The sequence below is a fragment of the Manis pentadactyla genome, chromosome 9 (genome assembly GCF_030020395.1).
Source record: "Manis pentadactyla isolate mManPen7 chromosome 9, mManPen7.hap1, whole genome shotgun sequence".
NCBI lineage: Eukaryota > Metazoa > Chordata > Mammalia > Pholidota > Manidae > Manis > Manis pentadactyla.
In genome coordinates, this window is record NC_080027.1 from 10,195,736 (window position 1) to 10,223,425 (window position 27,690).

General features: G+C 64.9%; 1 protein-coding gene across 1 annotated transcript; it reads left to right on the forward strand.

The window, feature by feature from the left end:
* MUC6 (mucin 6, oligomeric mucus/gel-forming) lies at positions 1–26,155 on the forward strand. Its single transcript, XM_036875835.2, has 33 exons — positions 1–131; positions 2,104–2,163; positions 2,582–2,822; positions 2,892–3,018; positions 3,257–3,341; positions 3,430–3,539; positions 3,695–3,902; positions 4,081–4,203; positions 4,514–4,634; positions 4,785–4,923; positions 5,010–5,114; positions 5,236–5,308; positions 5,397–5,534; positions 5,764–5,925; positions 6,015–6,109; positions 6,208–6,340; positions 6,469–6,718; positions 6,807–6,859; positions 6,947–7,056; positions 7,495–7,646; positions 7,805–7,946; positions 8,023–8,133; positions 8,491–8,676; positions 8,759–8,998; positions 9,164–9,320; positions 9,515–9,658; positions 9,906–9,968; positions 10,360–10,392; positions 10,767–10,979; positions 12,421–23,151; positions 24,640–24,678; positions 25,095–25,197; positions 25,537–26,155. The coding sequence occupies exons 1-33, from the start codon at positions 74–76 to the stop codon at positions 25,712–25,714; spliced, it is 14,883 nt and encodes a 4,960-aa protein (XP_036731730.2). The 5' UTR covers positions 1–73; the 3' UTR covers positions 25,715–26,155.
* The last annotated feature ends 1,535 nt before the right edge of the window (positions 26,156–27,690 follow it).

Consider the following 27,690-nt stretch of genomic DNA (forward strand, 5'->3'; position numbering starts at 1 on the left):
AGGTGCAGCGAGACTGCCCAGTGTCCAGTGGTGGGAGAAGCAAGGTCCAGCGGTGACCTCTTCTCCACAAGCCATGCTCAGGCCCCAGCTGCTGCTCCTCCTGTCCTTTGGGGGGGCCCTGCTCAACACCGGTGAGTAGGGGCCTGTGGGCCACAGCCAAGGGCAGCCAGATGCCCTCAGAAGGCCTCTGCATATGGGAAACCTCCCAGGGCTTCTCACGTCACTGGGCCAGAGGCAGGCTGGCCATGAGGCACTGGCCGATGAGGCCCCTCCCTGCACAGTGGCCACCCACACTTGCTGATTCTCCGTAGGTGGCCTGGAGCCCAGCCCAGCCAGTGTGGGGGGCTGACTGCAGGCTGCCCCTCCCCTCCACAGTGGCTGGGCAAGAAGGGTGAGGGGCCGCCACAGGGCAGGGGTCCCTCAGGCATATGTGGTCCCTTCAGTAGCAGCAGGCCTGGCCCGATTCAGGAGTTCTGGACAGGATTGCACGGGGGCTCGGCACCAGAGTCCGGCACTCACTCACCCTACTGGGCCCAGGCTCCTGAGGGGTCTCTAACAGGTGGCCAGAGGGTGTGTAGAGGGCAGGGCAGGGGCTTCAGGGGTGCTGGAGCCAAAAGACCCAAGTGAGACCCTGGCTCACCACGTCCTGACCCAACAGGCAAGCCACAAAGTGGGGGTGACAGCTCCCCCTCAAGTGGACGCCACAGGACTCAGTGGGAGGCCAGTGCTCACTGATTCACAGGCAGCAGGCTCTCTGCACCTCCTCTGCCTGCCTGAGTCCAGGGGTCTGAACCCAGCAGGACCAGCTCCCCGCTCTCAGCCTTTCGCTTCAGGGGCCCAGAGCCCCACTAGCCTCCGCTGGAGAGCCTGGGTGTTAAGCGGGGCCCCCGGGCCCCAGACCCAGTGAGTGCAGGTCACTCCGAGCTCCTGGGTCTCCCCTTCTCCTCCCCTCTAGGCAGGGCCTTTCGCTCTGGGGCTGGCTGTGGGCACTAAGGACCCCTGCCCAGCAGGTGCCAGCTTCCTGGACCCATCCCTAGCCCTGGGATTCCCAGACCCAGACCCAGGATCTGAGTGAGGAGGGAGGCGCCCGGGAGCCAACTGGGAGGGCTTGCAGGCCTGCAGGTTGGCAAGGGGCTGCACCCCTGCTGAGCTCAAGGGGTCCAGGCTGAGTGCTGCAGAGGGTGAAAGGGCGGGGGTCTGAATTTCACCTGTGCTCTGAACGCCAACTCTGCTGATGTGGGAGAGGCGGGCCCTGCCTCCCTCCCCCGAGAGGCCAACAAAGCATGAGGTCGGCTGCTGGGGGCTACAGGGCCTGGAGCTGTGAAGGGTGGGTGGGAGGCCCCGTGCGAGGCCCCTGAGCAGGGTCAGGGTCCGGCCAGAACAGGCAGGGCGGGCAGAGCCAAGCAGGCAAAAGAACAGCATTCTCTGGCTGCCGTGGGCGTGTCCCAGAGGACCCCTGGGTCTGGTCCAGGTCAGTGCCTGTTCTGAGATTTGGGAAGCACAGATGGCGGCAGGGCACTGGCCTCTTGAGCATCTTCAAAGGAGCCTCCGCTGGGGGTGGGCGGGGTCACTGGGTGGGCTGGGCAACGGCAGAGCAGAGCACAGGAGACAGGGTTGGGGAGCCTGGCACAGCGGTCCTGGAGGAGCCAGTGGGAGGTCTCTGTCAAACCCCAGAAGGGGTTGCATGCCTGAGAGTGAGCTTGTGAGTGCCAAGAGCCTGAGGGGCAGACCAGCAGGTACCACGGGCCCTCTGCCTACCACCCCTGAGGCCCCAGGCCAAGCCCCACCCCCAGCCCTCCCCAGGAACCTCCTGCGGCTGCACCTCCTCCCCCTCAGGCCCTGCTCACTACTGCACTGTGTGTGCACACACTTCACCCTCCTGAAGAGGCTCTCTGGGGTAAGGGCGTTGTGCCCACTGTGTATCCAGCTGAACTAGTGATGGAGTGCACACGTGAAGAACCAGACTGAGGCCCAAGGCCATGCTGCCCACCGCAGCCCTGCGCCATCTAGCCAGCTCCATGCCAGGGGGCAGGGCCATGCCTGCGGCAGCCCTCCAGCAGCAGCAGGCAGTCCCGGCACTGACCACAGGCCCTGTCCACACAGGTCTGAACGACACCTCTGTGCACCCAGGACTCAGGAGGCCGAAGGACTTTCCACAGACAGGTGAGAGCCACACACGGCCCCCCGTCCTGCAGACCTGCCCAGAGCATGGCCATGGCCTTGACACAGGAAGAGCCTCAGCTGGCTCCTCATCCAGAGCAGGCAAACTTATGCTGCCAAGAAGGGTGGGGGCCCTGCTGGGTGGGGACCCAGCTGCAGCTGTGTCCTACAGACCCCAGAACTGATGACATCAACCAGGACAGTGGCCTGCACTCCTGTGAGGCTCACAGCAGGCGGCAGGCCCCAACCCGGAGCTGGGTGGGTGTGGGGGGCAGGCCCTTTCTCACCCACCCCCGAGGTGCTGGAACTGGGGAGGCCACTTGTCTCCCCAGGGGCCCAGCTTATGGGGCAGGCTGCCCAGACCTTCCCTGACAGCGTGGGTGGACATAGGGCTCCAAGACCCCACCTGCTCTCTCCATAGCTCCAGGCAGGGGCTGGTGCTCCACATGGGGAACCAGCCACTTCTCCACCTTTGACGGCCACATGTACGACTTCTCGGGGACCTGCAACTACATCTTCGCGGCTACCTGCAAGGACGCCTCATCCACCTTCAGTGTCCAGTTACGGCGAGGACCCGACGGGAGCATCTCCCGGATCATTGTGGAACTAGGAACCTCTGTGGTTACCGTGCAGAAGATGGTCATTTCCATCAAAGACGTGGGGTAAGCCAAGGCACTAGACGGGTTGCTGGGGGGCCAAGGGGACAGCTGCTGACTGCTTCCACCCCACAGGGTCATCACCCTGCCCTACACCAGCAATGGCCTTCAGATCACACCCTTCGGCCAGAGCATGCAGCTGGTGGCCAAGCAGTTGGAATTGGAGCTGGTGGTCATGTGGGGCCCGGGAGACCACCTCATGGTGAGGATGTGTGGAGTGGGCAGGGCAGGGGATTGCCTCCTGGGGAGTCCCAACTGTCCCTCAAGCTCCTGCAATGTGGCCCTGACCCCAGCCAGGAGGCTGCGCAGGCCTGGGCTTTGCTGGTGGCTCAGTTTCCTTACTTGAAAGTGAGCACAGCCCCCAGGAGGAGCAAGGTGGGTGGCCTTCTCAGCCGGGCCAAGGGTCCTGGGCCCTGAGGGCAGTGCCCATCCACTTGCAGGTGCTGGTGGAGAGGAGGCTGGCAGGCAAGCTGTGTGGGCTCTGTGGGGATTTTGATGGCCAACCCACCGAGTTTCTGCAAGACGGTAGGTGTTGGGGGGAGATGGTAGGTGAGAGGCCCCGCTCCCCCTGACCCACTCCCTGAGGTGCTGATCCACCCAACCCACCTTCCAGGCAAACTCCTGGAACCCCACAAGTATGCCGCCCTCCAGAAACTGGATGACCCCAACGAGATCTGTGCCTACGAGGCCATTCCTGGCACCAGAGTCCTCCACGCACAGCATGTATGTGAGCTTGTTGGGCTACTAGGGGCTGGGGACCCTTCAGCCAACAGGGTTCTTGAGACCCGCAACTCACCCCCTCCCCAAGTTTTCCAAGTCACATTTGTGGTGTGGGATGTAGCCTAGACCCGCATGACCTTGACTGGCCCTCTGCCCAGGCTCGGACCTGCTCACGGCTGCTGACCCTGGTGTCCCCTGAGTGCAGCGTGCCCAGGGAGCCATTCCTGCTGGGCTGCCAGGCAGACATGGCCACGTGCACCCATCCAGGCCAGTGGAACTGCAGCTGCGCCACACTGTCCGAGTACTCACGCCAGTGCAGCATGGCCAGCCAGCCTGTCCGCAGCTGGCGGGGCCCCAGCCTCTGCTGTGAGTCTGGGGGAGGGTGGCACAAGGGCCAGGGCCTCAGATCCTGACGCCCCAAGGGCTGCCTTCTCCACAAGGAGGAGACCTGAGTGGAGGAGGCGCTGAGCTAAGCCCTGGGCAGGGCCGGGCAGGTTGGGAGCCCTGGTACCCCTCCCTCACTGGGGCCACTGTGCACCTGCAGCCGTGGGCCGGTGCCCAGCGAACCAGGTGTACCAGGAGTGCGGTGAGGCCTGCACCAGGACCTGCTCCAACCCGCAGCACAGCTGTGCCAGCTTCTGCACCTTTGGCTGCTTCTGCCCAGAAGGTGAGGGCACTGGCCCTCCCCAGGGCCCTCAAAATGAGCCCCGAGATGCATCAGCCCCATCCCCACCAGGCACAACAGTGCCATGACCTAGCCTGCCTTGAACGCTCTGCTGGGAACTTGCCCAGGGGAGGGCTCTTCAATCAATGGCTCACAAGTGTTCACAGCCTTGAGTCATTCAGGCCCCCGGCCACAGGCTGCTGCTCACTCAGAGCCTGGGTTGGGGACATTGGCATGAGGCAGATGGGGGTCACACGTACAGGAGGACGGGGGGATTCTGCTGGCCACAGCCCCAGCAAGCCCTCTCCTACAGGTATGGTTCTTGATGACATCTCCAAGAACCACACCTGCGTGCCGGTCACCCAGTGCCCCTGCATGCTCAACGGGGTGGTCTACCCACCTGGGGAGGTCACAACAGCTGCCTGCCGGACCTGGTAAGCACAGGGCAGGGCAGTTTTCAAGGGCAGGTGGAGAGCATGGGGATGCGTAGGCTTGGGGGTCGTGGTGGCCTCAGGCCTGGAGTGCCTGGGGGTTCTCTGGCTGCGGCAGCCCACCTACCACTCTGGCCCTCACCCCACCTGCAGCCGGTGCACCATGGGCCACTGGACGTGCACGAATCGGCCCTGCCCCCAGCGCTGCTCCCTGGAAGGTGGATCCTTCGTCACCACATTTGATGCCAGACACTATCGCTTCCATGGCACCTGCACCTATGTCCTCCTCCAGGTATGATGCACCTGCCACCAGGCAGCTGGCACGGGGCCTCCACAGGCACCCCCAGGCCCTCAGTTCTGAGCCGTCCCTCCTCCTAGAGCCTGCAGCTCCCCGACAGGGCCTCCCTCATGGCTGTGTACGACAAGTCTGGGTACTCTCACTCGGAGACCTCCTTGGTTGCTGTCATCTATATGTCTAGCCAGGTGAGGCCTCCTCAGATGCGTACCCACTGCGTCCAAGCTCCCGCTTCCCCTGCCTGGCCTGCAGAAGAGGGAGGGCTCCCCTACCTACAGCCCCCAGTGACTCCGGCCACTTTCCCTCCAGGACAAAATCGTGATTTCTCAGGATGAGGTGATCACCAACAACGGGGACGCCAAGTGGCTGCCGTACGAGACTCGTAGGTCCCCAGCTCCGGCCAGCTCCCGGGGCCCCGCTGGGCCAGGGTCCCAGTGCGGGCAGCCTGCTGAGCCCCCTTGTCCCCCCAGGCAACATCACAATCTTCCGACAGACGTCCACCCACCTCCAGATGGCCACCACCTTTGGGCTGGAGCTGGTGGTACAGCTCCAGCCCGTGTTCCAGGCATACATTACTGTCGGGCCCCAGTTCAGAGACCAGACGAGAGGTGAGCCCCCACCCCGCCTGCCCAGGGTTGGCCCAGGTACCCCATCCTCTGACCCAGAGCATCGAGCACTTGAAGCCCCAGGCCAGCAGCACCCCCACCACGTGGCAGCCAGCTTTGCCAGCAGTGCAGCCAATGGCCTCTTGCCCAGGGTGTGGTCAGGGGGTCCTCAGGGAGCGTGGGGCAGGACAGGGCCATGGACTGGCCCACCCTCATGGGCTTGCCGGCTCAGGGCTCTGTGGCACCTTCAATGGGGACACCACAGATGACTTCATGAGCAGCATGGGCATTGTGGAGGGTACTGCAGCGCTCTTTGTGGACTCCTGGCGGGCAGGCAACTGCCCGGCAGCGCTTGAGCGTGAGACGGACCCCTGCTCCATGAGCCAGCTCAACAGTGAGTGTCCGGCCCCAGGAAGGCTGTGGGAGTGGGCAGGAGGCTCTCACCGGGTGGGCGGGAGACCCATGCCGAGCCTATCCCCCCAGAGGTGTGCGCGGAGACCCACTGCTCGGTCCTGGTGAAGAAGGGCACAGTGTTTGAGGAGTGCCATGCCACAGTGAACCCCAAACCCTTCTACAAGGTGGGTGGGGCTGTGGGAGGGGAGGTGGGCGAGGTGCCCTCAGGAATCCCAGGTGGCCAGGCTGGGGGCGGGCACCCACAGCCGCTGTCTGCCCGCAGAGGTGTGTGTACCAAGCCTGTAACTACGAGGAGACGTTCCCATACATCTGTGCCGCCCTGAGTGACTACGCCCGCGCCTGTGCCTCATGGGGTGTCCCGCTCTGGGGCTGGAGAAGCAGCGTGGACAACTGCAGTGCGTGCTGGCAAGCGGGGCAAGGGATGGCCCCAGGGTTATGCTAGGGCAGGGGGCACAGTTTGGGGCTTGGGGCCTTGAGCTCTGCCAGGCCCTTCCCTGAGGGTCTGACTCCTGGGTCACCACAGCCATCCCCTGCACGGGCAACCAGACATTCAGCTATGACAGCCAGGCCTGCGGCCGCACATGCCTCTCACTCTCCAACCGGACGGCTGAGTGCCACCCCAGTCCTGTGCCCTTGGATGGCTGCAACTGCCCTGAGGGCACCTACCTGAACCACAAGGCCGAGTGTGTGCACAAGGCCCAATGTCCCTGCCTCCTGGACAACCACAAACTCATTCTGGCCGACCAGTCGACCATGGTCAATGGCATCACCTGGTGAGCAAGGGACTCCCGGGTGGGGTGGGCCCTTGCTAGCCTGCAGCCCCAGCCTGGCTGGCGTGCTCACCAGGCCTCTCTCTTGCAGCCACTGCATCAATGGGCGGCTGAATTGCCCAGGGCGGCCACTGATGCTCTTGGGTACGTAGCCATGGCTGGGGTGAGCCTCAACCACGAGGTGCCATGGCTTCCGAGCCTGCCTCACCCCACACCCCCTCTTCCCTGTAGCATCCTGCCCTGCCCCCAAGATATTCCAGTCCTGCAGCCAGTCCTCGGAGACCAAGTTTGGGGCAGCCTGCGCCCCCACATGTCAGATGCTGGCCACTGGCATCCCCTGCGTAAGGCCGAGTGGAGGGGATGAATGTGTCCCCAGAGGGAGGGAAGCCCCCAGAGCCCTTCCCTGGGCCCAGAGCAGCTTCTGCACCAGTCTCCAGGGAGGGGGGTTATGCTCTGTCTTGCTGTCCCTGTCATCCCACAAGGAGCGTGGCTGCCACCTGGAGGCGCTGGGAGGGTCCAGAATGGCTGGGCAGCTGGAGGGTGGGTGTACTCATCTGGGGCTCCCTGAAGACTGTGGGTTGGGCTCCTACCAAATGGAGAGGGGACACAGCAATCCAGACACAACACAAAAGTACCAGAACCTTCCCTGAGGCAGGGGTTGGGGGTGTTTGTTAACAGGCCAGGGCAGGGTGGACATGGAGGGCCAGAAGGAGGGCCTGGGGCTGGGTAACAGCAGACAAGGCCACCCTCCCAAGGGCTGCTGACCCTCCACCCTGCAGGTGCCCACCAAGTGTGAGCCCGGCTGTGTCTGTGCCAAGGGACTTTACGAGAATGCTCAAGGGCAGTGTGTGCCCCCCGAGGAGTGCCCATGTGAGTTTGCAGGCATCTCCTATCCCCAGGGCGCCAAGCTCCACACGGACTGTAAGGCCTGGTAAGCTGTGGCCTCGCCTGCAGACCCAGTGGCCTGGGCTGTCCTTGGGGTTTTCCGGGGCAGGCAGGGATTCCCCACAAATTCCACCAAGGTCAGGGGGCCGCAGGGTGCATGTGACCCAGGTGTTCCAAAACCCAAGAGCCACTCCCCTTCTCCAGCACCTGCTCACAGGGGAAGTGGTCATGCCAGCAGAGTGCCCGCTGCACATCCACCTGTACCCTGTACGGGGAGGGCCACGTGCTCACCTTTGACGGCCAGCGCTTCGCGTTCAATGGCAACTGCGAGTACATCCTGGCCACAGTGAGCCCCGCGTTAGGGCTGCGGGAGGGAGCCAGGGGCCCTCTGCAGGCCCCTTCTCAGCACTGCCTCCCCACAGGACGGCTGCAGCGCCAATGACTCGCAGCCGGCCTTCAAGATCCTAACGGAAAATGTGGTTTGCGGGAAGCTGGGTGTCACCTGCTCCCGGGCCATCAAGATCTTCCTGGGGGTGAGTGGGTCAGGACAGCCTCCCCATCTCTCGGTGCTCCCTGTCCCATGCTCCCCACGTGCATGGCAGGCTGCAGTCCTCCGGCAGCTGGACAGTATGCAGACATGAGGGTTTATTCCAGAAGCCTGGCCCTCAGCCTCACAGCAGTTTCCACCACGTTCTGGAACCTCTTGCCAATGGCAGGCCTTAGTGGGCAAACCCCCAGCTCAGAGCTGGCCCTCAGCAGGTGCAGGCCCACACTGCCCTTACAGATGCTGGCTGCCTTGTGTTAGGGAGCCCGGCTGGGAGGCAGAGCCTGTGGCATTTAGCAGCCACCCAGGCCCGGGCAGGCAGCCCCCTGATGACCCCACCCCACAGGGCCTGTCCATCGTGCTGGCAGACAGGAACTACACTGTGAGCGGGGCGGACCCCCATGTGCACTTCCAAGTGAAGGCCGGTTCCCTGCACCTAGTGCTGGACATCACCATCGGCAATGGCTACAACCTGACACTTGTCTGGAACAAGCACATGACTGTCTTCATTGAGATTGCGCATGCTGCCCAGGTACCCACGCAGTCCTGAGCCCCAGGCCGCTGGGGCACAGGGGAAGCACCTGCCTGCCCTGCCTGACTCTGCTCCCCCACAGGGTGCACTCTGCGGGCTGTGTGGCAACTACAATGGGAACATGAAGGATGACTTTGAGACGCGGAGCAAATACGTGGCTTCCAACGAGCTGGAGTTTGTGAACTCCTGGAAGGAGAGCCCACTGTGTGGGGACGCCAGCTTCGAGCTGGACCCCTGCAGTGCCAATGCCTTCCGCCGCTCCTGGGCTGAGCGCAAGTGTGGCATCATCAACAGCCAGACCTTCGCGGCCTGCCACAGCCAGGTTGGCCAGCTCACCACTCCCCTCCCAGGAGGGCATCCTCCGAGGACAGGGGCCCCTGGGACTGAAACCCAGACCTGCTCTGGGGCATGGCCTCCCTGGGCACAGGTGGGATCCTGGTGGATAGCCCCCAGAAGCCTGCAGGACTGACTAGCCCGGCTCCCATAGGTGTACCGCCTGCCCTACTACGAGGCGTGCGTGCGCGATGCCTGTGGGTGCGACACTGGTGGGGACTGTGAGTGCCTGTGCGATGCCGTGGCCGCCTACGCCAAGGCCTGCCTGGACAAGGGCGTGTGTGTGGACTGGAGGGCCCCGGACTTCTGCCGTGAGTGTCCTGTTCCTGCCCACAGGCTGCTAAGGGGCCATGGCAGGGCTGCCCCAGCAGACGGGCGGTAGGCTGCACACCCCATAGGGAGAGTCCTCAGAGGGCCCCTGGCTGGCACACACCAAGGGCCTTGCTGCACCCTGGCTCAGGGCTGGGCCCCGGCCCACTGCCGCCTAACGATGCGCTCCCTGCAGCCATCTACTGCGGCTTCTACAACACCCACACGCAGGCAGGGGACAACAAGTACCAGCACACCCAGGCGGCCGACTGTACATGGCACTACCAGCCCTGCCTGTGTCCTGAGTGGCCACAGAGCGTGCCGGGCACCAACATCGAAGGTACAGGGAGTGGAGGGGGAAAGGAAGGCCTGACAGGCTTTCCCAGGCGGGTGGAAGAGTGGCCAGGGCGGGGTGAGGATGGCTGACAAGCAGGATGTGGGGAGGTGGTGGGGTGGGGCAGGAAAGGGGGCACTTGTGTCTGGGGTTCAGGGCAGAGGCTGGGCCTGGGCCTGGATGGGGGTGGAGGGGAGACCAGGGCGTCCTGCTCAGGGCACTGAGGTCTGGCCCCTCCTTCTCCCACCCCTAGGCTGCTACAACTGTTCCCAGGATGAGTACTTTGACCAGGACGAGGGCGTGTGTGTGCCATGCCGTAAGCTCACTCAACTGCCCGGGTCCCCCACACAGAGCTCCCGGCCCCTGAACAAGCCTCTGCCAGCCCCTACACCCCAACTCCCAGGCAGCTCTGAGCCCAGACAGCAGAAAAACAGGGGAACCATCAGGCCTCTCCTCACCTCCCCCATCTCCCCAGACATGACGCCCCAGCCCCCCACCCCAGGGCAAACCCCCCAGCTTCTGGTTTGTGAGTGAACAGCAGGAATCACCTGGGAATCAGGTGATAGGTAAACTAAAGGACTGCCAAAGGTGGGCTCTGGACGCCACCTGCAGCTTATCTCAACTGGCGAGCACCCTGGGGACATGCCTGAAGGTTCAAAGGGCCTGGCTGGGCAGGGACAGCGTCCTGACCGGCCCTCTTCCCGCAGTGCCACCGCTCACCACACCGCCACCCAGCACAGGTGACTGCACGCACACTAACTGCCGTGGTAAAGCACACCTTCTCCCCACTATTCCCTGGATCAGCTGGGCACCCATGGCCAGTCCACTGGGGCCAGCAAGGAGCCAGTGGCTCTAAAGCCTCAGTGGGGGGTGGAGGGGTGAGCGAGGGAGCCACATGGGCTGCTTTGCACAGTGGAGCCAGCAGGTGCTGACCAGAAAGTCAGAGCGAGGGGATGGGAAGCTGGGCTCCGGGCCCACCAGTGGCCGGCACACCACAGCCCCTGGCAGGGGGATGCATAGCATGAGGGCCCAGCAACCAAGAGAAGAGGTTCCTCCTAAATGGTGTGCTAGGGCCAGACCCCCACCCAGCAGTGACAGCACCTCTGCCCCGCAGGCTCACCCTCCACAGAAGCCAAGCCCACCACGGCCACCCTGAGCACCACGGCAACACACAGGACCACTGGGCTTCTCAGTTCCACTGGACCCTCTGCAAGTTCCCCACTGACACCTGTGGCTCCCACCCTTCCAGCCACAACCATGGGCCCCTCCTCCACGCAGGCAGGGACAGCCATGACCACTCAGACTGAACAAACAGTCTCTTCAGGAGGTAAGCCCCCAAGACAGGACCCCACTGCGGGGCCCATCATAGATGGGCTGGGTGGGGGCGCAGTGCAGGCGGCCCCACACTTGCTGAGAGCTTTCCACTGAGCAGACTCTCAGGCACAGAATTCCTTGAGCTGGGAGCAGAGCAGGTTTCTGTTAAAGGCTTTCCTCTAAGAGGAGCTGCAGATGGGGTGTGGCCTTATCTGTGGTCTGATGCTGTGGTGAGAAATTGTGTGGGACTAGTTGGACCAAATGCCCCAGGAGCACATGTCCCCTTGCATGCAGCATGCCACCCAGCCCACCCCCACACTCACCCCGAACACAGCAGCAACCCTTCTGGCTGCCCAGGGACCAAGAAGGGACATGACATGAGTCTTACCAGCAACAGCAGGACAGGGAGCCAGCAGCTCACCAGCATGTGGTCACTGTTTGCCTCCAAGGCCCCTGACCAGGGCTGGCAGAGGGAGGACACGAGTATCTGCCAGGAAAAGACAGGCCCCCGCAAAGGGGCTGCACGCACCCAGCCAGTGGGGCACACAGGGCACACATAGGAGCAGGGACCTGGGAATCAGCAATTAACATGCAGAATCCCTGCAAAAATCCCTCCTACCACCTCTGTCATCACCACACGGGCCACGTCTGCAGAGAACCACAGACATGCCTAGGTCAGCAGCCCTAGAAGCCACAGTATCCATGGGCACAACACAGCCCACCACACCCCTCAGCAAGGATGCACAACCCACAGCCCAGTCCACACTGCACACCAAAGTAGCACCAAAACTCCACCAACAGCGACCTCCGTGAGGCCCCCAAGTAAGCATGTGCCACACGTGTGTCTCCACAGAGGGACTGGCACATGCTGAGGGATGGTGCATGGGAGACAGAGACCTCAGACTGTCCCACCATGCATGAGGAAAAGCCACTCCAACCCAACCTGAACCCACCACACTAACCACGCTGTACTCCAAACCTCACTGTGTTCGCCATACACCACCACAGGGGAGTCACAATCCCCAGGGGACGGCAAGGCACCCAAACGGGAGGGACCAAACCACAATCCCCAGCCATATGGACTGGGGCACAAATGTTAGAATTGGACACAGCAGGACACTAGAGACGCCCATACCCAGGGCAAACACCAGTCATGCCGAAAGGGTCCACCTCAATCCACACCAACAAAACCTCCCAAAGAGAGGGGCACAGGAAGCAAAAGAACAGAGGTGCAGAGGGACCATAACGCTTTGATTACAAGAACATAAAAAACAAAACAACAAAGAAAATAGAGCAGGCACCCCGAAAGGAATAAACATACTAAAGGGAACAGAGTGCACCAGCTGAAAATTACACGAGGAGAAACAGAGTGAAACAGCTACCAGATGAAACAAAACACAGTGAGGAACAAAACGACACGGGGACCTCACAGTGACAAGCTACTCTCCCCACAGCACGCAGTACAGAGGAAAGGACACCAACAACAGAGCAGACGAAGACTACAGGACTCCCTGAGAGGACCACAAGCCACAGACTACCAACTAACACCAAGGAACCAGAAACAACACCAGAGGAACAAAGTCACAGTGACGAGACAACTAACGAGGCCAACGCCACACCAGCCAGGCCCCACACTCACTTCACCACGCAGCCCGCCCACACGCCTTCTGTCTCCTCGGCCTCCCACTCCACGGGCCCGCCCGCGGGCACATCCTTCCGCACCACCACCCCGTTGCCAACCCCTTCACGCCCCGAGACCACTCTGTCCACGCGGGGCCCTCCAACGGCCACCTCCTCCGTCACGCCTACCAGCCACCGGGTGACCTCTCCCAGTCACCCAGAGACCACCTCTCTGTCCTCCACCGCCAGGCCAACAGGCCCCTCTTCTGCTTCCACACCCAACCCTCTCACGGGCACACACTCCTCCGCTCGTCCACAGACGACCACCCAAGCCCACCGCTCCCTCAGCACGGCCAGGACCTCCAGTTCCCCCGTCACGCACCTCTCCGCACCTGTCAGCTCCGGAACCGTGCCTGCCCCCCACACCACCCTCTCCCCAAAGCCCACCTCGACAGGAACGGCCACCCCTGCAACACACACTGCCACTGCCACGCCAGCCAGGCCCCACACGCACTTCACCACGCAGCCCGCCCACACGCCTTCTGTCTCCTCGGCCTCCCACTCCACGGGCCCGCCCGCGGGCACATCCTTCCGCACCACCACCCCGTTGCCAACCCCTTCACGCCCCGAGACCACTCTGTCCACGCGGGGCCCTCCAACGGCCACCTCCTCCGTCATGCCTACCAGCCACCGCGTTACCTCCCCCAGCCACCCAGAGACCGCCTCCCCGTCCGCCACCGCCAGGCCACCGGTCCCCTCCGCTACGTCCACTCACAGCCCTCTAACGGGCACACACTCCTCCGCCCGGCCACTGACGACGACCCAAGTCCACCGCTCCGGCAGCACGGCCAGGACCTCAAGCTCCGTCTCACACCTCCCAACTCCTGCCATCTCTGAAACCACGGCAGCCCCTCACACCACCCTCTCCCCCAAGCCCACGGCGACAGGAACAGCGACCCCATCCACGCTCACTGCCACCGCCACGCCAGCCAGGCCCCACACGCACTTCACCACGCAGCCCGCCCACACGCCTTCTGTCTCCTCGGCCTCCCACTCCACGGGCCCGCCCGTGGGCACATCCTTCCGCACCACCACCCCGTTCCCAACCCCTTCACGCCCCGAGACCACTCTGTCCACGCGGGGCCCTCCAACGGCCACCTCCTCCGTCACGCCTACCAGCCACCGGGTGACCTCTCCCAGTCACCCAGAGACCACCTCTCTGTCCTCCACCGCCAGGCCAACAGGCCCCTCTTCTGCTTCCACACCCAACCCTCTCACGGGCACACAGTCCTCCGCTCGTCCACAGACGACCACCCAAGCCCACCGCTCCCTCAGCACGGCCAGGACCTCCAGTTCCCCCGTCACGCACCTCTCCGCACCTGTCAGCTCCGGAACCGTGCCCGCCCCCCACACCACCCTCTCCCCAAAGCCCACCTCGACAGGAACGGCCACCCCTGCAACACACACTGCCACCGCCACGCCAGCCAGGCCCCACACGCACTTCACCACGCAGCCCGCCCACACGCCTTCTGTCTCCTCGGCCTCCCACTCCACGGGCCCGCCCGCGGGCACATCCTTCCGCACCACCACCCCGTTGCCAACCCCTTCACGCCCCGAGACCACTCTGTCCACGCGGGGCCCTCCAACGGCCACCTCCTCCGTCACGCCTACCAGCCACCGGGTGACCTCTCCCAGTCACCCAGAGACCACCTCTCTGTCCTCCACTGCCAGGCCAACAGGCCCCTCTTCTGCTTCCACACCCAACCCTCTCACGGGCACACAGTCCTCCGCTCGTCCACAGACGACCACCCAAGCCCACCGCTCCCTCAGCACGGCCAGGACCTCCAGTTCCCCCGTCACGCACCTCTCCGCACCTGTCAGCTCCGGAACCGTGCCCGCCCCCCACACCACCCTCTCCCCAAAGCCCACCTCGACAGGAACGGCCACCCCTGCAACACACACTGCCACTGCCACGCCAGCCAGGCCCCACACGCACTTCACCACGCAGCCCGCCCACACGCCTTCTGTCTCCTCGGCCTCCCACTCCACGGGCCCGCCCGTGGGCACATCCTTCCGCACCACCACCCCGTTGCCAACCCCTTCACGCCCCGAGACCACTCTGTCCACGCGGGGCCCTCCAACGGCCACCTCCTCCGTCATGCCTACCAGCCACCGCGTTACCTCCCCCAGCCACCCAGAGACCGCCTCCCCGTCCGCCACCGCCAGGCCACCGGTCCCCTCCGCTACGTCCACTCACAGCCCTCTAACGGGCACACACTCCTCCGCCCGGCCACTGACGACGACCCAAGTCCACCGCTCCGGCAGCACGGCCAGGACCTCAAGCTCCGTCTCACACCTCCCAACTCCTGCCATCTCTGAAACCACGGCAGCCCCTCACACCACCCTCTCCCCCAAGCCCACGGCGACAGGAACGGCGACCCCAGCCACGCTCACTGCCACCGCCACGCCAGCCAGGCCCCACACGCACTTCACCACGCAGCCCGCCCACACGCCTTCTGTCTCCTCGGCCTCCCACTCCACGGGCCCGCCCGTGGGCACATCCGTCCGCACCACCACCCCGTTGCCAACCCCTTCACGCCCCGAGACCACTCTGTCCACGCGGGGCCCTCCAACAGCCACCTCCTCCGTCACGCCTACCAGCCACCGGGTGACCTCTCCCAGTCACCCAGAGACCACCTCTCTGTCCTCCACCGCCAGGCCAACAGGCCCCTCTTCTGCTTCCACACGCAACCCTCTCACGGGCACACACTCCTCCGCTCGTCCACAGACGACCACCCAAGCCCACCGCTCCCTCAGCACGGCCAGGACCTCCAGTTCCCCCGTCACGCACCTCTCCGCACCTGTCAGCTCCGGAACCGTGCCCGCCCCCCACACCACCCTCTCCCCAAAGCCCACCTCGACAGGAACGGCCACCCCTGCAACACACACTGCCACCGCCACGTCAGCCAGGCCCCACACGCACTTCACCACGCAGCCCGCCCACACGCCTTCTGTCTCCTCAGCCTCCCACTCCACGGGCCCGCCCGTGGGCACATCCTTCCGCACCACCACCCCGTTGCCAACCCCTTCACGCCCCGAGACCACTCTGTCCACGCGGGGCCCTCCAACGGCCACCTCCTCCGTCACGCCTACCAGCCACCGGGTGACCTCTCCCAGTCACCCAGAGACCACCTCTCTGTCCTCCACCGCCAGGCCAACAGGCCCCTCTTCTGCTTCCACACCCAACCCTCTCACGGGCACACACTCCTCCGCTCGTCCACAGACGACCACCCAAGCCCACCGCTCCCTCAGCACGGCCAGGACCTCCAGTTCCCCCGTCACGCACCTCTCCGCACCTGTCAGCTCCGGAACCGTGCCCGCCCCCCACACCACCCTCTCCCCAAAGCCCACCTCGACAGGAACGGCCACCCCTGCAACACACACTGCCACCGCCACGCCAGCCAGGCCCCACACGCACTTCACCACGCAGCCCGCCCACACGCCTTCTGTCTCCTCGGCCTCCCACTCCACGGGCCCGCCCGCGGGCACATCCTTCCGCACCACCACCCCGTTGCCAACCCCTTCACGCCCCGAGACCACTCTGTCCACGCGGGGCCCTCCAACGGCCACCTCCTCCGTCATGCCTACCAGCCACCGCGTTACCTCCCCCAGCCACCCAGAGACCGCCTCCCCGTCCGCCACCGCCAGGCCACCGGTCCCCTCCGCTACGTCCACTCACAGCCCTCTAACGGGCACACACTCCTCCGCCCGGCCACTGACCACGACCCAAGTCCACCGCTCCGTCAGCACGGCCAGGACCTCAAGCTCCGTCTCACACCTCCCAACTCCTGCCATCTCTGAAACCACGGCAGCCCCTCACACCACCCTCTCCCCCAAGCCCACGGCGACAGGAACAGCGACCCCAGCCACGCTCACTGCCACCGCCACGCCAGCCAGGCCCCACACGCACTTCACCACGCAGCCCGCCCACACGCCTTCTGTCTCCTCGGCCTCCCACTCCACGGGCCCGCCCGCGGGCACATCCTTCCGCACCACCACCCCGTTGCCAACCCCTTCACGCCCCGAGACCACTCTGTCCACGCGGGGCCCTCCAACGGCCACCTCCTCCGTCACGCCTACCAGCCACCGGGTGACCTCTCCCAGTCACCCAGAGACCACCTCTCTGTCCTCCACCGCCAGGCCAACAGGCCCCTCTTCTGCTTCCACACCCAACCCTCTCACGGGCACACAGTCCTCCGCTCGTCCACAGACGACCACCCAAGCCCACCGCTCCCTCAGCACGGCCAGGACCTCCAGTTCCCCCGTCACGCACCTCTCCGCACCTGTCAGCTCCGGAACCGTGCCCGCCCCCCACACCACCCTCTCCCCAAAGCCCACCTCGACAGGAACGGCCACCCCTGCAACACACACTGCCACTGCCACGCCAGCCAGGCCCCACACGCACTTCACCACGCAGCCCGCCCACACGCCTTCTGTCTCCTCGGCCTCCCACTCCACGGGCCCGCCCGCGGGCACATCCTTCCGCACCACCACCCCGTTGCCAACCCCTTCACGCCCCGAGACCACTCTGTCCACGCGGGGCCCTCCAACGGCCACCTCCTCCGTCATGCCTACCAGCCACCGCGTTACCTCCCCCAGCCACCCAGAGACCGCCTCCCCGTCCGCCACCGCCAGGCCACCGGTCCCCTCCGCTACGTCCACTCACAGCCCTCTAACGGGCACACACTCCTCCGCCCGGCCACTGACGACGACCCAAGTCCACCGCTCCGGCAGCACGGCCAGGACCTCAAGCTCCGTCTCACACCTCCCAACTCCTGCCATCTCTGAAACCACGGCAGCCCCTCACACCACCCTCTCCCCCAAGCCCACGGCGACAGGAACAGCGACCCCATCCACGCTCACTGCCACCGCCACGCCAGCCAGGCCCCACACGCACTTCACCACGCAGCCCGCCCACACGCCTTCTGTCTCCTCGGCCTCCCACTCCACGGGCCCGCCCGTGGGCACATCCTTCCGCACCACCACCCCGTTCCCAACCCCTTCACGCCCCGAGACCACTCTGTCCACGCGGGGCCCTCCAACGGCCACCTCCTCCGTCACGCCTACCAGCCACCGGGTGACCTCTCCCAGTCACCCAGAGACCACCTCTCTGTCCTCCACCGCCAGGCCAACAGGCCCCTCTTCTGCTTCCACACCCAACCCTCTCACGGGCACACAGTCCTCCGCTCGTCCACAGACGACCACCCAAGCCCACCGCTCCCTCAGCACGGCCAGGACCTCCAGTTCCCCCGTCACGCACCTCTCCGCACCTGTCAGCTCCGGAACCGTGCCCGCCCCCCACACCACCCTCTCCCCAAAGCCCACCTCGACAGGAACGGCCACCCCTGCAACACACACTGCCACCGCCACGCCAGCCAGGCCCCACACGCACTTCACCACGCAGCCCGCCCACACGCCTTCTGTCTCCTCGGCCTCCCACTCCACGGGCCCGCCCGCGGGCACATCCTTCCGCACCACCACCCCGTTGCCAACCCCTTCACGCCCCGAGACCACTCTGTCCACGCGGGGCCCTCCAACGGCCACCTCCTCCGTCACGCCTACCAGCCACCGGGTGACCTCTCCCAGTCACCCAGAGACCACCTCTCTGTCCTCCACTGCCAGGCCAACAGGCCCCTCTTCTGCTTCCACACCCAACCCTCTCACGGGCACACAGTCCTCCGCTCGTCCACAGACGACCACCCAAGCCCACCGCTCCCTCAGCACGGCCAGGACCTCCAGTTCCCCCGTCACGCACCTCTCCGCACCTGTCAGCTCCGGAACCGTGCCCGCCCCCCACACCACCCTCTCCCCAAAGCCCACCTCGACAGGAACGGCCACCCCTGCAACACACACTGCCACTGCCACGCCAGCCAGGCCCCACACGCACTTCACCACGCAGCCCGCCCACACGCCTTCTGTCTCCTCGGCCTCCCACTCCACGGGCCCGCCCGTGGGCACATCCTTCCGCACCACCACCCCGTTGCCAACCCCTTCACGCCCCGAGACCACTCTGTCCACGCGGGGCCCTCCAACGGCCACCTCCTCCGTCATGCCTACCAGCCACCGCGTTACCTCCCCCAGCCACCCAGAGACCGCCTCCCCGTCCGCCACCGCCAGGCCACCGGTCCCCTCCGCTACGTCCACTCACAGCCCTCTAACGGGCACACACTCCTCCGCCCGGCCACTGACGACGACCCAAGTCCACCGCTCCGGCAGCACGGCCAGGACCTCAAGCTCCGTCTCACACCTCCCAACTCCTGCCATCTCTGAAACCACGGCAGCCCCTCACACCACCCTCTCCCCCAAGCCCACGGCGACAGGAACGGCGACCCCAGCCACGCTCACTGCCACCGCCACGCCAGCCAGGCCCCACACGCACTTCACCACGCAGCCCGCCCACACGCCTTCTGTCTCCTCGGCCTCCCACTCCACGGGCCCGCCCGTGGGCACATCCGTCCGCACCACCACCCCGTTGCCAACCCCTTCACGCCCCGAGACCACTCTGTCCACGCGGGGCCCTCCAACAGCCACCTCCTCCGTCACGCCTACCAGCCACCGGGTGACCTCTCCCAGTCACCCAGAGACCACCTCTCTGTCCTCCACCGCCAGGCCAACAGGCCCCTCTTCTGCTTCCACACGCAACCCTCTCACGGGCACACACTCCTCCGCTCGTCCACAGACGACCACCCAAGCCCACCGCTCCCTCAGCACGGCCAGGACCTCCAGTTCCCCCGTCACGCACCTCTCCGCACCTGTCAGCTCCGGAACCGTGCCCGCCCCCCACACCACCCTCTCCCCAAAGCCCACCTCGACAGGAACGGCCACCCCTGCAACACACACTGCCACCGCCACGTCAGCCAGGCCCCACACGCACTTCACCACGCAGCCCGCCCACACGCCTTCTGTCTCCTCAGCCTCCCACTCCACGGGCCCGCCCGTGGGCACATCCTTCCGCACCACCACCCCGTTGCCAACCCCTTCACGCCCCGAGACCACTCTGTCCACGCGGGGCCCTCCAACGGCCACCTCCTCCGTCACGCCTACCAGCCACCGGGTGACCTCTCCCAGTCACCCAGAGACCACCTCTCTGTCCTCCACCGCCAGGCCAACAGGCCCCTCTTCTGCTTCCACACCCAACCCTCTCACGGGCACACACTCCTCCGCTCGTCCACAGACGACCACCCAAGCCCACCGCTCCCTCAGCACGGCCAGGACCTCCAGTTCCCCCGTCACGCACCTCTCCGCACCTGTCAGCTCCGGAACCGTGCCCGCCCCCCACACCACCCTCTCCCCAAAGCCCACCTCGACAGGAACGGCCACCCCTGCAACACACACTGCCACCGCCACGCCAGCCAGGCCCCACACGCACTTCACCACGCAGCCCGCCCACACGCCTTCTGTCTCCTCGGCCTCCCACTCCACGGGCCCGCCCGCGGGCACATCCTTCCGCACCACCACCCCGTTGCCAACCCCTTCACGCCCCGAGACCACTCTGTCCACGCGGGGCCCTCCAACGGCCACCTCCTCCGTCATGCCTACCAGCCACCGCGTTACCTCCCCCAGCCACCCAGAGACCGCCTCCCCGTCCGCCACCGCCAGGCCACCGGTCCCCTCCGCTACGTCCACTCACAGCCCTCTAACGGGCACACACTCCTCCGCCCGGCCACTGACCACGACCCAAGTCCACCGCTCCGTCAGCACGGCCAGGACCTCAAGCTCCGTCTCACACCTCCCAACTCCTGCCATCTCTGAAACCACGGCAGCCCCTCACACCACCCTCTCCCCCAAGCCCACGGCGACAGGAACAGCGACCCCAGCCACGCTCACTGCCACCGCCACGCCAGCCAGGCCCCACACGCACTTCACCACGCAGCCCGCCCACACGCCTTCTGTCTCCTCGGCCTCCCACTCCACGGGCCCGCCCGCGGGCACATCCTTCCGCACCACCACCCCGTTGCCAACCCCTTCACGCCCCGAGACCACTCTGTCCACGCGGGGCCCTCCAACGGCCACCTCCTCCGTCACGCCTACCAGCCACCGGGTGACCTCTCCCAGTCACCCAGAGACCACCTCTCTGTCCTCCACCGCCAGGCCAACAGGCCCCTCTTCTGCTTCCACACCCAACCCTCTCACGGGCACACAGTCCTCCGCTCGTCCACAGACGACCACCCAAGCCCACCGCTCCCTCAGCACGGCCAGGACCTCCAGTTCCCCCGTCACGCACCTCTCCGCACCTGTCAGCTCCGGAACCGTGCCCGCCCCCCACACCACCCTCTCCCCAAAGCCCACCTCGACAGGAACGGCCACCCCTGCAACACACACTGCCACCGCCACGTCAGCCAGGCCCCACACGCACTTCACCACGCAGCCCGCCCACACGCCTTCTGTGTCCTCGGCCTCCCACTCCACGGGCCCGCCCGCGGGCACATCCTTCCGCACCACCACCCCGTTGCCAACCCCTTCACGCCCCGAGACCACTCTGTCCACGCGGGGCCCTCCAACGGCCACCTCCTCCGTCATGCCTACCAGCCACCGCGTTACCTCCCCCAGCCACCCAGAGACCGCCTCCCCGTCCGCCACCGCCAGGCCACCGGTCCCCTCCGCTACGTCCACTCACAGCCCTCTAACGGGCACACACTCCTCCGCCCGGCCACTGACGACGACCCAAGTCCACCGCTCCGTCAGCACGGCCAGGACCTCAAGCTCCGTCTCACACCTCCCAACTCCTGCCATCTCTGAAACCACGGCAGCCCCTCACACCACCCTCTCCCCCAAGCCCACGGCGACAGGAACGGCGACCCCAGCCACTCACACTGCCACCGCCACGCCAGCCAGGCCCCACACGCACTTCACCACGCAGCCCGCCCACACGCCTTCTGTCTCCTCGGCCTCCCACTCCACGGGCCCGCCCGCGGGCACATCCTTCAGCACCACCACCCCGTTGCCAACCCCTTCACGCCCCGAGACCACTCTGTCCACGCGGGGCCCTCCAACGGCCACCTCCTCCGTCATGCCTACCAGCCACCGCGTTACCTCCCCCAGCCACCCAGAGACCGCCTCCCCGTCCGCCACCGCCAGGCCACCGGTCCCCTCCGCTACGTCCACTCACAGCCCTCTAACGGGCACACACTCCTCCGCCCGGCCACTGACGACGACCCAAGTCCACCGCTCCGTCAGCACGGCCAGGACCTCAAGCTCCGTCTCACACCTCCCAACTCCTGCCATCTCTGAAACCACGGCAGCCCCTCACACCACCCTCTCCCCCAAGCCCACGGCGACAGGAACGGCGACCCCAGCCACTCACACTGCCACCGCCACGCCAGCCAGGCCCCACACGCACTTCACCACGCAGCCCGCCCACACGCCTTCTGTCTCCTCGGCCTCCCACTCCACGGGCCCGCCCGCGGGCACATCCGTCCGCACCACCACCCCGTTGCCAACCCCTTCACGCCCCGAGACCACTCTGTCCACGCGGGGCCCTCCAACGGCCACCTCCTCCGTCATGCCTACCAGCCACCGCGTTACCTCCCCCAGCCACCCAGAGACCGCCTCCCCGTCCGCCACCGCCAGGCCACCGGTCCCCTCCGCTACGTCCACTCACAGCCCTCTAACGGGCACACACTCCTCCGCCCGGCCACTGACGACGACCCAAGTCCACCGCTCCGTCAGCACGGCCAGGACCTCAAGCTCCGTCTCACACCTCCCAACTCCTGCCATCTCTGAAACCACGGCAGCCCCCCACACCACCCTCTCCCCCAAGCCCACGGCGACAGGAACGGCGACCCCAGCCACTCACCCTGCCACCGCCACGCCAGCCAGGCCCCACACGCACTTCACCACGCAGCCCGCCCACACGCCTTCTGTCTCCTCGGCCTCCCACTCCACGGGCCCGCCCGCGGGCACATCCTTCCGCACCACCACCTTTCTCCCCTCTCGTCCTCACCCGGAGACCACCTCCGTGCCCACTCCTCCTGTCAGCTTGCTCACTGGCACCTCCAGTGTCTCCCTGCCTCTTACTGGCTCACATACCGGTTCTTTGTCTCCCTTATCCACTTCCTCCTCCCCTAGCGGCTCCCTCTCACCTCTTCTCTCTCCCACTGCTTTGCCCTCTTCTCTGCCCACCACATCCCCTTCCCATGTCTCCTCTTATCCAGCCCATGTTCCCACCTCTAGTACCGTGGGGCATCTGTCCACTATCCCAACCACATCCAGATCTCTGCCCACCCCTACTCTACCCTCTCCGTCCACCTCCCAGTATACATCTTTTACGACTCGAGTTCCCACACCTGGCCTCATGTCATCCACTCTGGGGGTGACAACTACCCCAAGTTTGTCAGCCACACACCTCACCAGCAGGCCGCCTGGAAGTCCAGGGCTGCTGACCACTGCTGTGCTGATCAGCTCTGTCCCCGGGCATGCAAGTTCTTCCCTTTCCACCGCAGTGTCCTTTTCCACCAGAGGCTCCCCCACGCTGTCTCTCATCACATCTCTGTCCAGCTCCCCAGGTAAGTGTCATCTATGTAGGCCCACGGCCACCCTGGGTGTGCAGCTTCCTCTCAGCCTTGCCTCTCACCTCAGAGAGCACTTTGGGCCCATCCCATGCAGTGCCCAGCTCTTCTTGTCCCCTCCCTCTTCCTGATGACCTCTGGGCCGTGCTATGCTCCCATGGCCCCCTACACGGTGCTGACATGAGGTAAGGTCATTGTCTGGCTCTGTGCTCCTTCCTCCCCATTAACCTTCCTTTCTCCTGGGGTCAGTCCGGCAGCGCAGGTTGCTGAGCAGAGACGAGGCCCCGCACGCACATCCAGGCTGGAGCCCCTGCTTGTCCTCTTCCCGCAGCTGCCGTGGAGATGCCTGAGAATGCCAGCGCTCCACCAGCATGCTCTGTTGCCTGCATAGTGCTTCATCACCCGCAGCCCCATCTGCCTGCACTCTGCCACGTGATGCCTCTTGTCCTCAGGCCCAATCTCAGCCATCCTTGACCGGGCTCCAGTCCGCTTTCCCCCTCCTTTTGGGCCCAGGCCACTTCATTCTGGCCGAGATGGTTGGCTGGCTCCTTGCCCCAGGGGGGCCTCCACCTCTCCACCTCTGTTTCTGTTGTACACGTGGCTCACCTGTGCCCACCCCCACCCCTTCCATTCCCTGCTGCAGTCCTGACCGTCCCTTGTGGTGACTGACCCCTCAGTAGCCTAGACAGCTGTGCCCTCCAGAGCTCAGAGCAGGCTGACACTGGCAGGGTCTCAGGGCTTCAACGGTTCCCTCACCCCCTCACAGTTCGGAGATGAAAACAACACACACCCCAGCCACCACTGGGGGCCTAGTGGGCCTGGTGACCAGCAACAGCCCCTGTCCAGGCGTCAGCGTTGCAGCCTCCTCCCTCTCCTGGTCTGCCCTCCTGCCCCAAGGCCTGCCCAATTCCACCCTGTCCTCCAGGGACACCCCGCTCCTCCCCATGAGGCTCCCTGCATGCGCCTGACCCCCAGGCTGGCTCCCCTCATGTGCCCTCAGACCTCCCCACACAGCCCTGTCACAGTAACGTTTGTTCTCCTGTGGGACAAAGACTGGGTGTGGGGTCTCCACAAGGAGGGCCACGAAGCAGGGTGAGGGAGCGGGAGGCGAGTTGGGGGTAACAGGAGCCCACACGGACACACCTGGGGCCCCAAACCCGCCAGGCCCTGTATCCCCACAAGAGCGCCCCATGGAGGCCATAAGCAGAGGCACGGCAGGGAAAGCAAGGTCCTGTCTGCACTCAGAAACCCTTTGGATTTTTCACTCAAGTCCCAACTGCAGTTCCTATGCCAACACCACTCTGCCAACTGCCAGGGCACCAGGCATCTCACCGACACCTGCCACCCACTGGGATGGACACAGGCCAGAGTTCATGGCCAGGTCCACACCCTGTTCCTCAGGAAGCACAGACCCTTTTTGGGGGTTCCCGTGATGCCATCTGTCCCCTCTGAGGACCCTGACACTCTCCCTTGTCCCTCCCACAGGTTCTGGGCCCAGTAGACCAGAGACACCTATGCCCACAGGTCGGTGTTGGGCTGGGAGAGGAGGTGGCTGGGGAGGCTAGGGGCCACGTGTGGTTCCCTCAGGCCCAGCAGTGGGAATGTGCCTCTCCTCTGGGAAGACCCTTCCCCTAAGGAGCTCCAGGTGTGGCCGGCTTTCAGGAAGAAACCCCGAATGAGAGCACATCAGGCTCTGTCCCCACTCAATGCTGTGAGGTCTGAGCTAGGAAGGGCTCAGACATGGGGAGATGGCCTGAGGCGGGGGCTGGAGTGGGGGTGGGGGCCCTAGGCTAGCTCCTTTACCCAACTGAGCCAGTGTAAAAAGTAGGCTTAGAACCCAGGAGTCCAAAATGAGGTATATCATGTCCTTCCCCTGGGAGTGTCAGCTGCAGACACTGTGCCCTGGGGTTGGCATTGAACCACCCACCTCCCACGCCCAGGAATATGCAGCGTGAGAGAGTTTGAGGAGGAGGTCACTTACCAGGGGTGCACAGCCAACGTGACACTGACGCGCTGCGAGGGCACCTGTGCCTCCTCCACCAGGTGAGCCGTCGAACCTGGTGGTCTCTGTCCAGGGCTGGTGACCTGTCCCTCCTCCTAGCTCTGGGTGGAAGTCAGGCAGGTCCACCACAGGCTCCAGGCCCAGGCAGCATGCTGCCCCTCGGGGACCCGGCCTGCACCCTGTGCCAACCGTGCCTGCCTAGGGCAACAGCAGCCCCATGGCCGACCTCCTGAGAGCAGGGAGGCCAGCAATGGCAGGCCGTGCCTCTGAGGGCCTCACCGGGGGCTGGGTCCCACCCTGGTCTGGCATGGCTGGGGAGGGTCAGGAACACTCCCAATGCAGGGCCCTGACCTGCGCTGTCTGCTGTGGCTTCTTTGCAGCTTCAACATCAACACCAAGCAAGTGGACACCCACTGTGGCTGCTGCTACCCCGTCAGCTCCTATGAGAAACAGCTGGTGCTGCCCTGCCCAGACCCCAAAGTGCAGGGACAGCAGCTTGTGCTCCCCCTGCTGGTGTTCAGCAGCTGTGCATGCAGCCCCCAGCACTGCGGAGACTAGCGGGCAGAGCCCCAGCCCCCCAGCTTGCTGTGCTCAGCAGCCCACTTCCTGGCCACAAGTCACAGCCTGGAAGAGCCCTCAGACATGGCTCACTTGGATGCCTGCGGGAAAGGGGCTTCCAGGCAGTTCCTGCAGATCCTGCCCCAGCCCAGCAGGCTGCAAGGAACAGCCAGCCTGGGCCACACGGGGCACATCCTGGCCATGCCCATCAGCCACCCACACAGCCTCCCAGCCTTTGGAAGCAGCCACTTAGCCCTGACGGAATGGGATCCTGGAAACAGCCCAAGGAGCAAACCCTGCGGCGGGGGCACCTGGGGACAGGGGTCACAGCAGGGCAGGCAGCACAAGGGAGGGAAGGTGGCAGAAGGGCAGACACAGGCATTGTGCACGACAAGGCCGCCCAGAACGGATGACAAATAAAGTGGCACTGGTGAAGGCACAGAGGCTGGCTCTTGAGCTCCGCTGTGTTGTCTCTCAAGCTCCTCAGGCATTTGCCAGCCCCCGGACCCATGCCTGGCCCATCTGGGCCAGGAGAGGAGGCACCATAGGCCCTGCACCCACCCTTCCCCTTCAGGGTCCCTCCTGTGCTCAGGACTCTCCCACGAAGCCCTCTGTCCTGTGGGAGCCTGTGCCTGGTTTGTGGCTGGGTCACCCGCTGTGAGCTCAGCAGGCTTGTTCCCCAGGAAGGAAACCCTGGACCCAATTGTCCCTTAGACCCAAGAAGGCAGGACCCTGCCACACAGTGCAGAGTAGGGAGACCCCAAGCCAGGCAGCAGCACCCTCCAGGGGAATCCACACTCCCTGGGGCAGGCTCCACCACACACCCTGAGATAACGTGCACAGCAACAGGCACACCAGCCCAGACACACCCAAGCCTCCACCCCGGGACCCAGGCAGGTGCCCTGGAGGCTGTGCCCCCATCCAGGACAGGCACTGTGCCCATGCCATCCATGCTCCATGGCCACACCGCCCGCAGCATGGGACCCTGAGGGGCACATGGCATGCTTTTCCCTCCAAAGACAACACATGCGCCCCAGTCACTACACCTGCACTCACCTTCCTGGGAAGGGAGCTTTGCCGGGGACCCTCACCCACAGCAGCACACAGATGAAGGCTGGCAGAGCCGCCACATGCCTTGCTCCAGGGAGGGGGTCAATGAACACTGGAACACCACTTAGCTGGCAGCCAGCAGCTTGGACAAAAGCATGAAGGCTGCCACTTTGGTGGCATGGCCCCACAGAGGATCTGAGACATAGACCCAGTGCTACCAGGCACTTGTATTGCCACACATGGGCTCCAGGAGACACAGAAGCAAGCACGGAAGGCACTGGTCACTCAGATCAACATGGGTCATGGGCCATGCACCACAGGAGCTACATGAACCTTGAGTGGGGTGTGTGCAGGATGGCAGGGTTCCTAGCCACACTGCCCTGCCATGGCACCAGTACTCAGCCTGCTAGCGATACCGTAAGCTGCCTCCCCAAGATGCATGCCATGCTGCCCACACCCACACTCCTCATTGCCCCACACTGGGTCCTCTTGTGAACCAGAGGGACAGCCGAGGGCTCTGGCTCCTCCTAGGCTCCTCAAGGCCTGCCAGCGTGTGCCTGCCACCCACCCACAGCATCACGCACACTCAGCTCTGCCCCAATATCAACCATCTCAAGGTGCAGACCTACAGCCTGGCGCCAGTGTCAAGAACTGAGCAACAAGAGCAGTGTGGCCCCTGCTCACCCTCGGCATGCTACTTCCTGAGCATACGCACAGCTCAGCCTCTGCAGACACCAACGCCTGTGCCACCCCGGACCGCAACTGCTACCCTGGGGAAACTGCACCAACAGGTTAAGGCCACTGAATGGGCAAGAGGCCAGCTCCCCTTCTAGAATCTCCACCACCAGCCCACATCTAACCCTCCAATCATAAACAGAACCAGTCCTTAGCCACTATGGTGACAGTGAGGTCTCAGACTGCTCAGC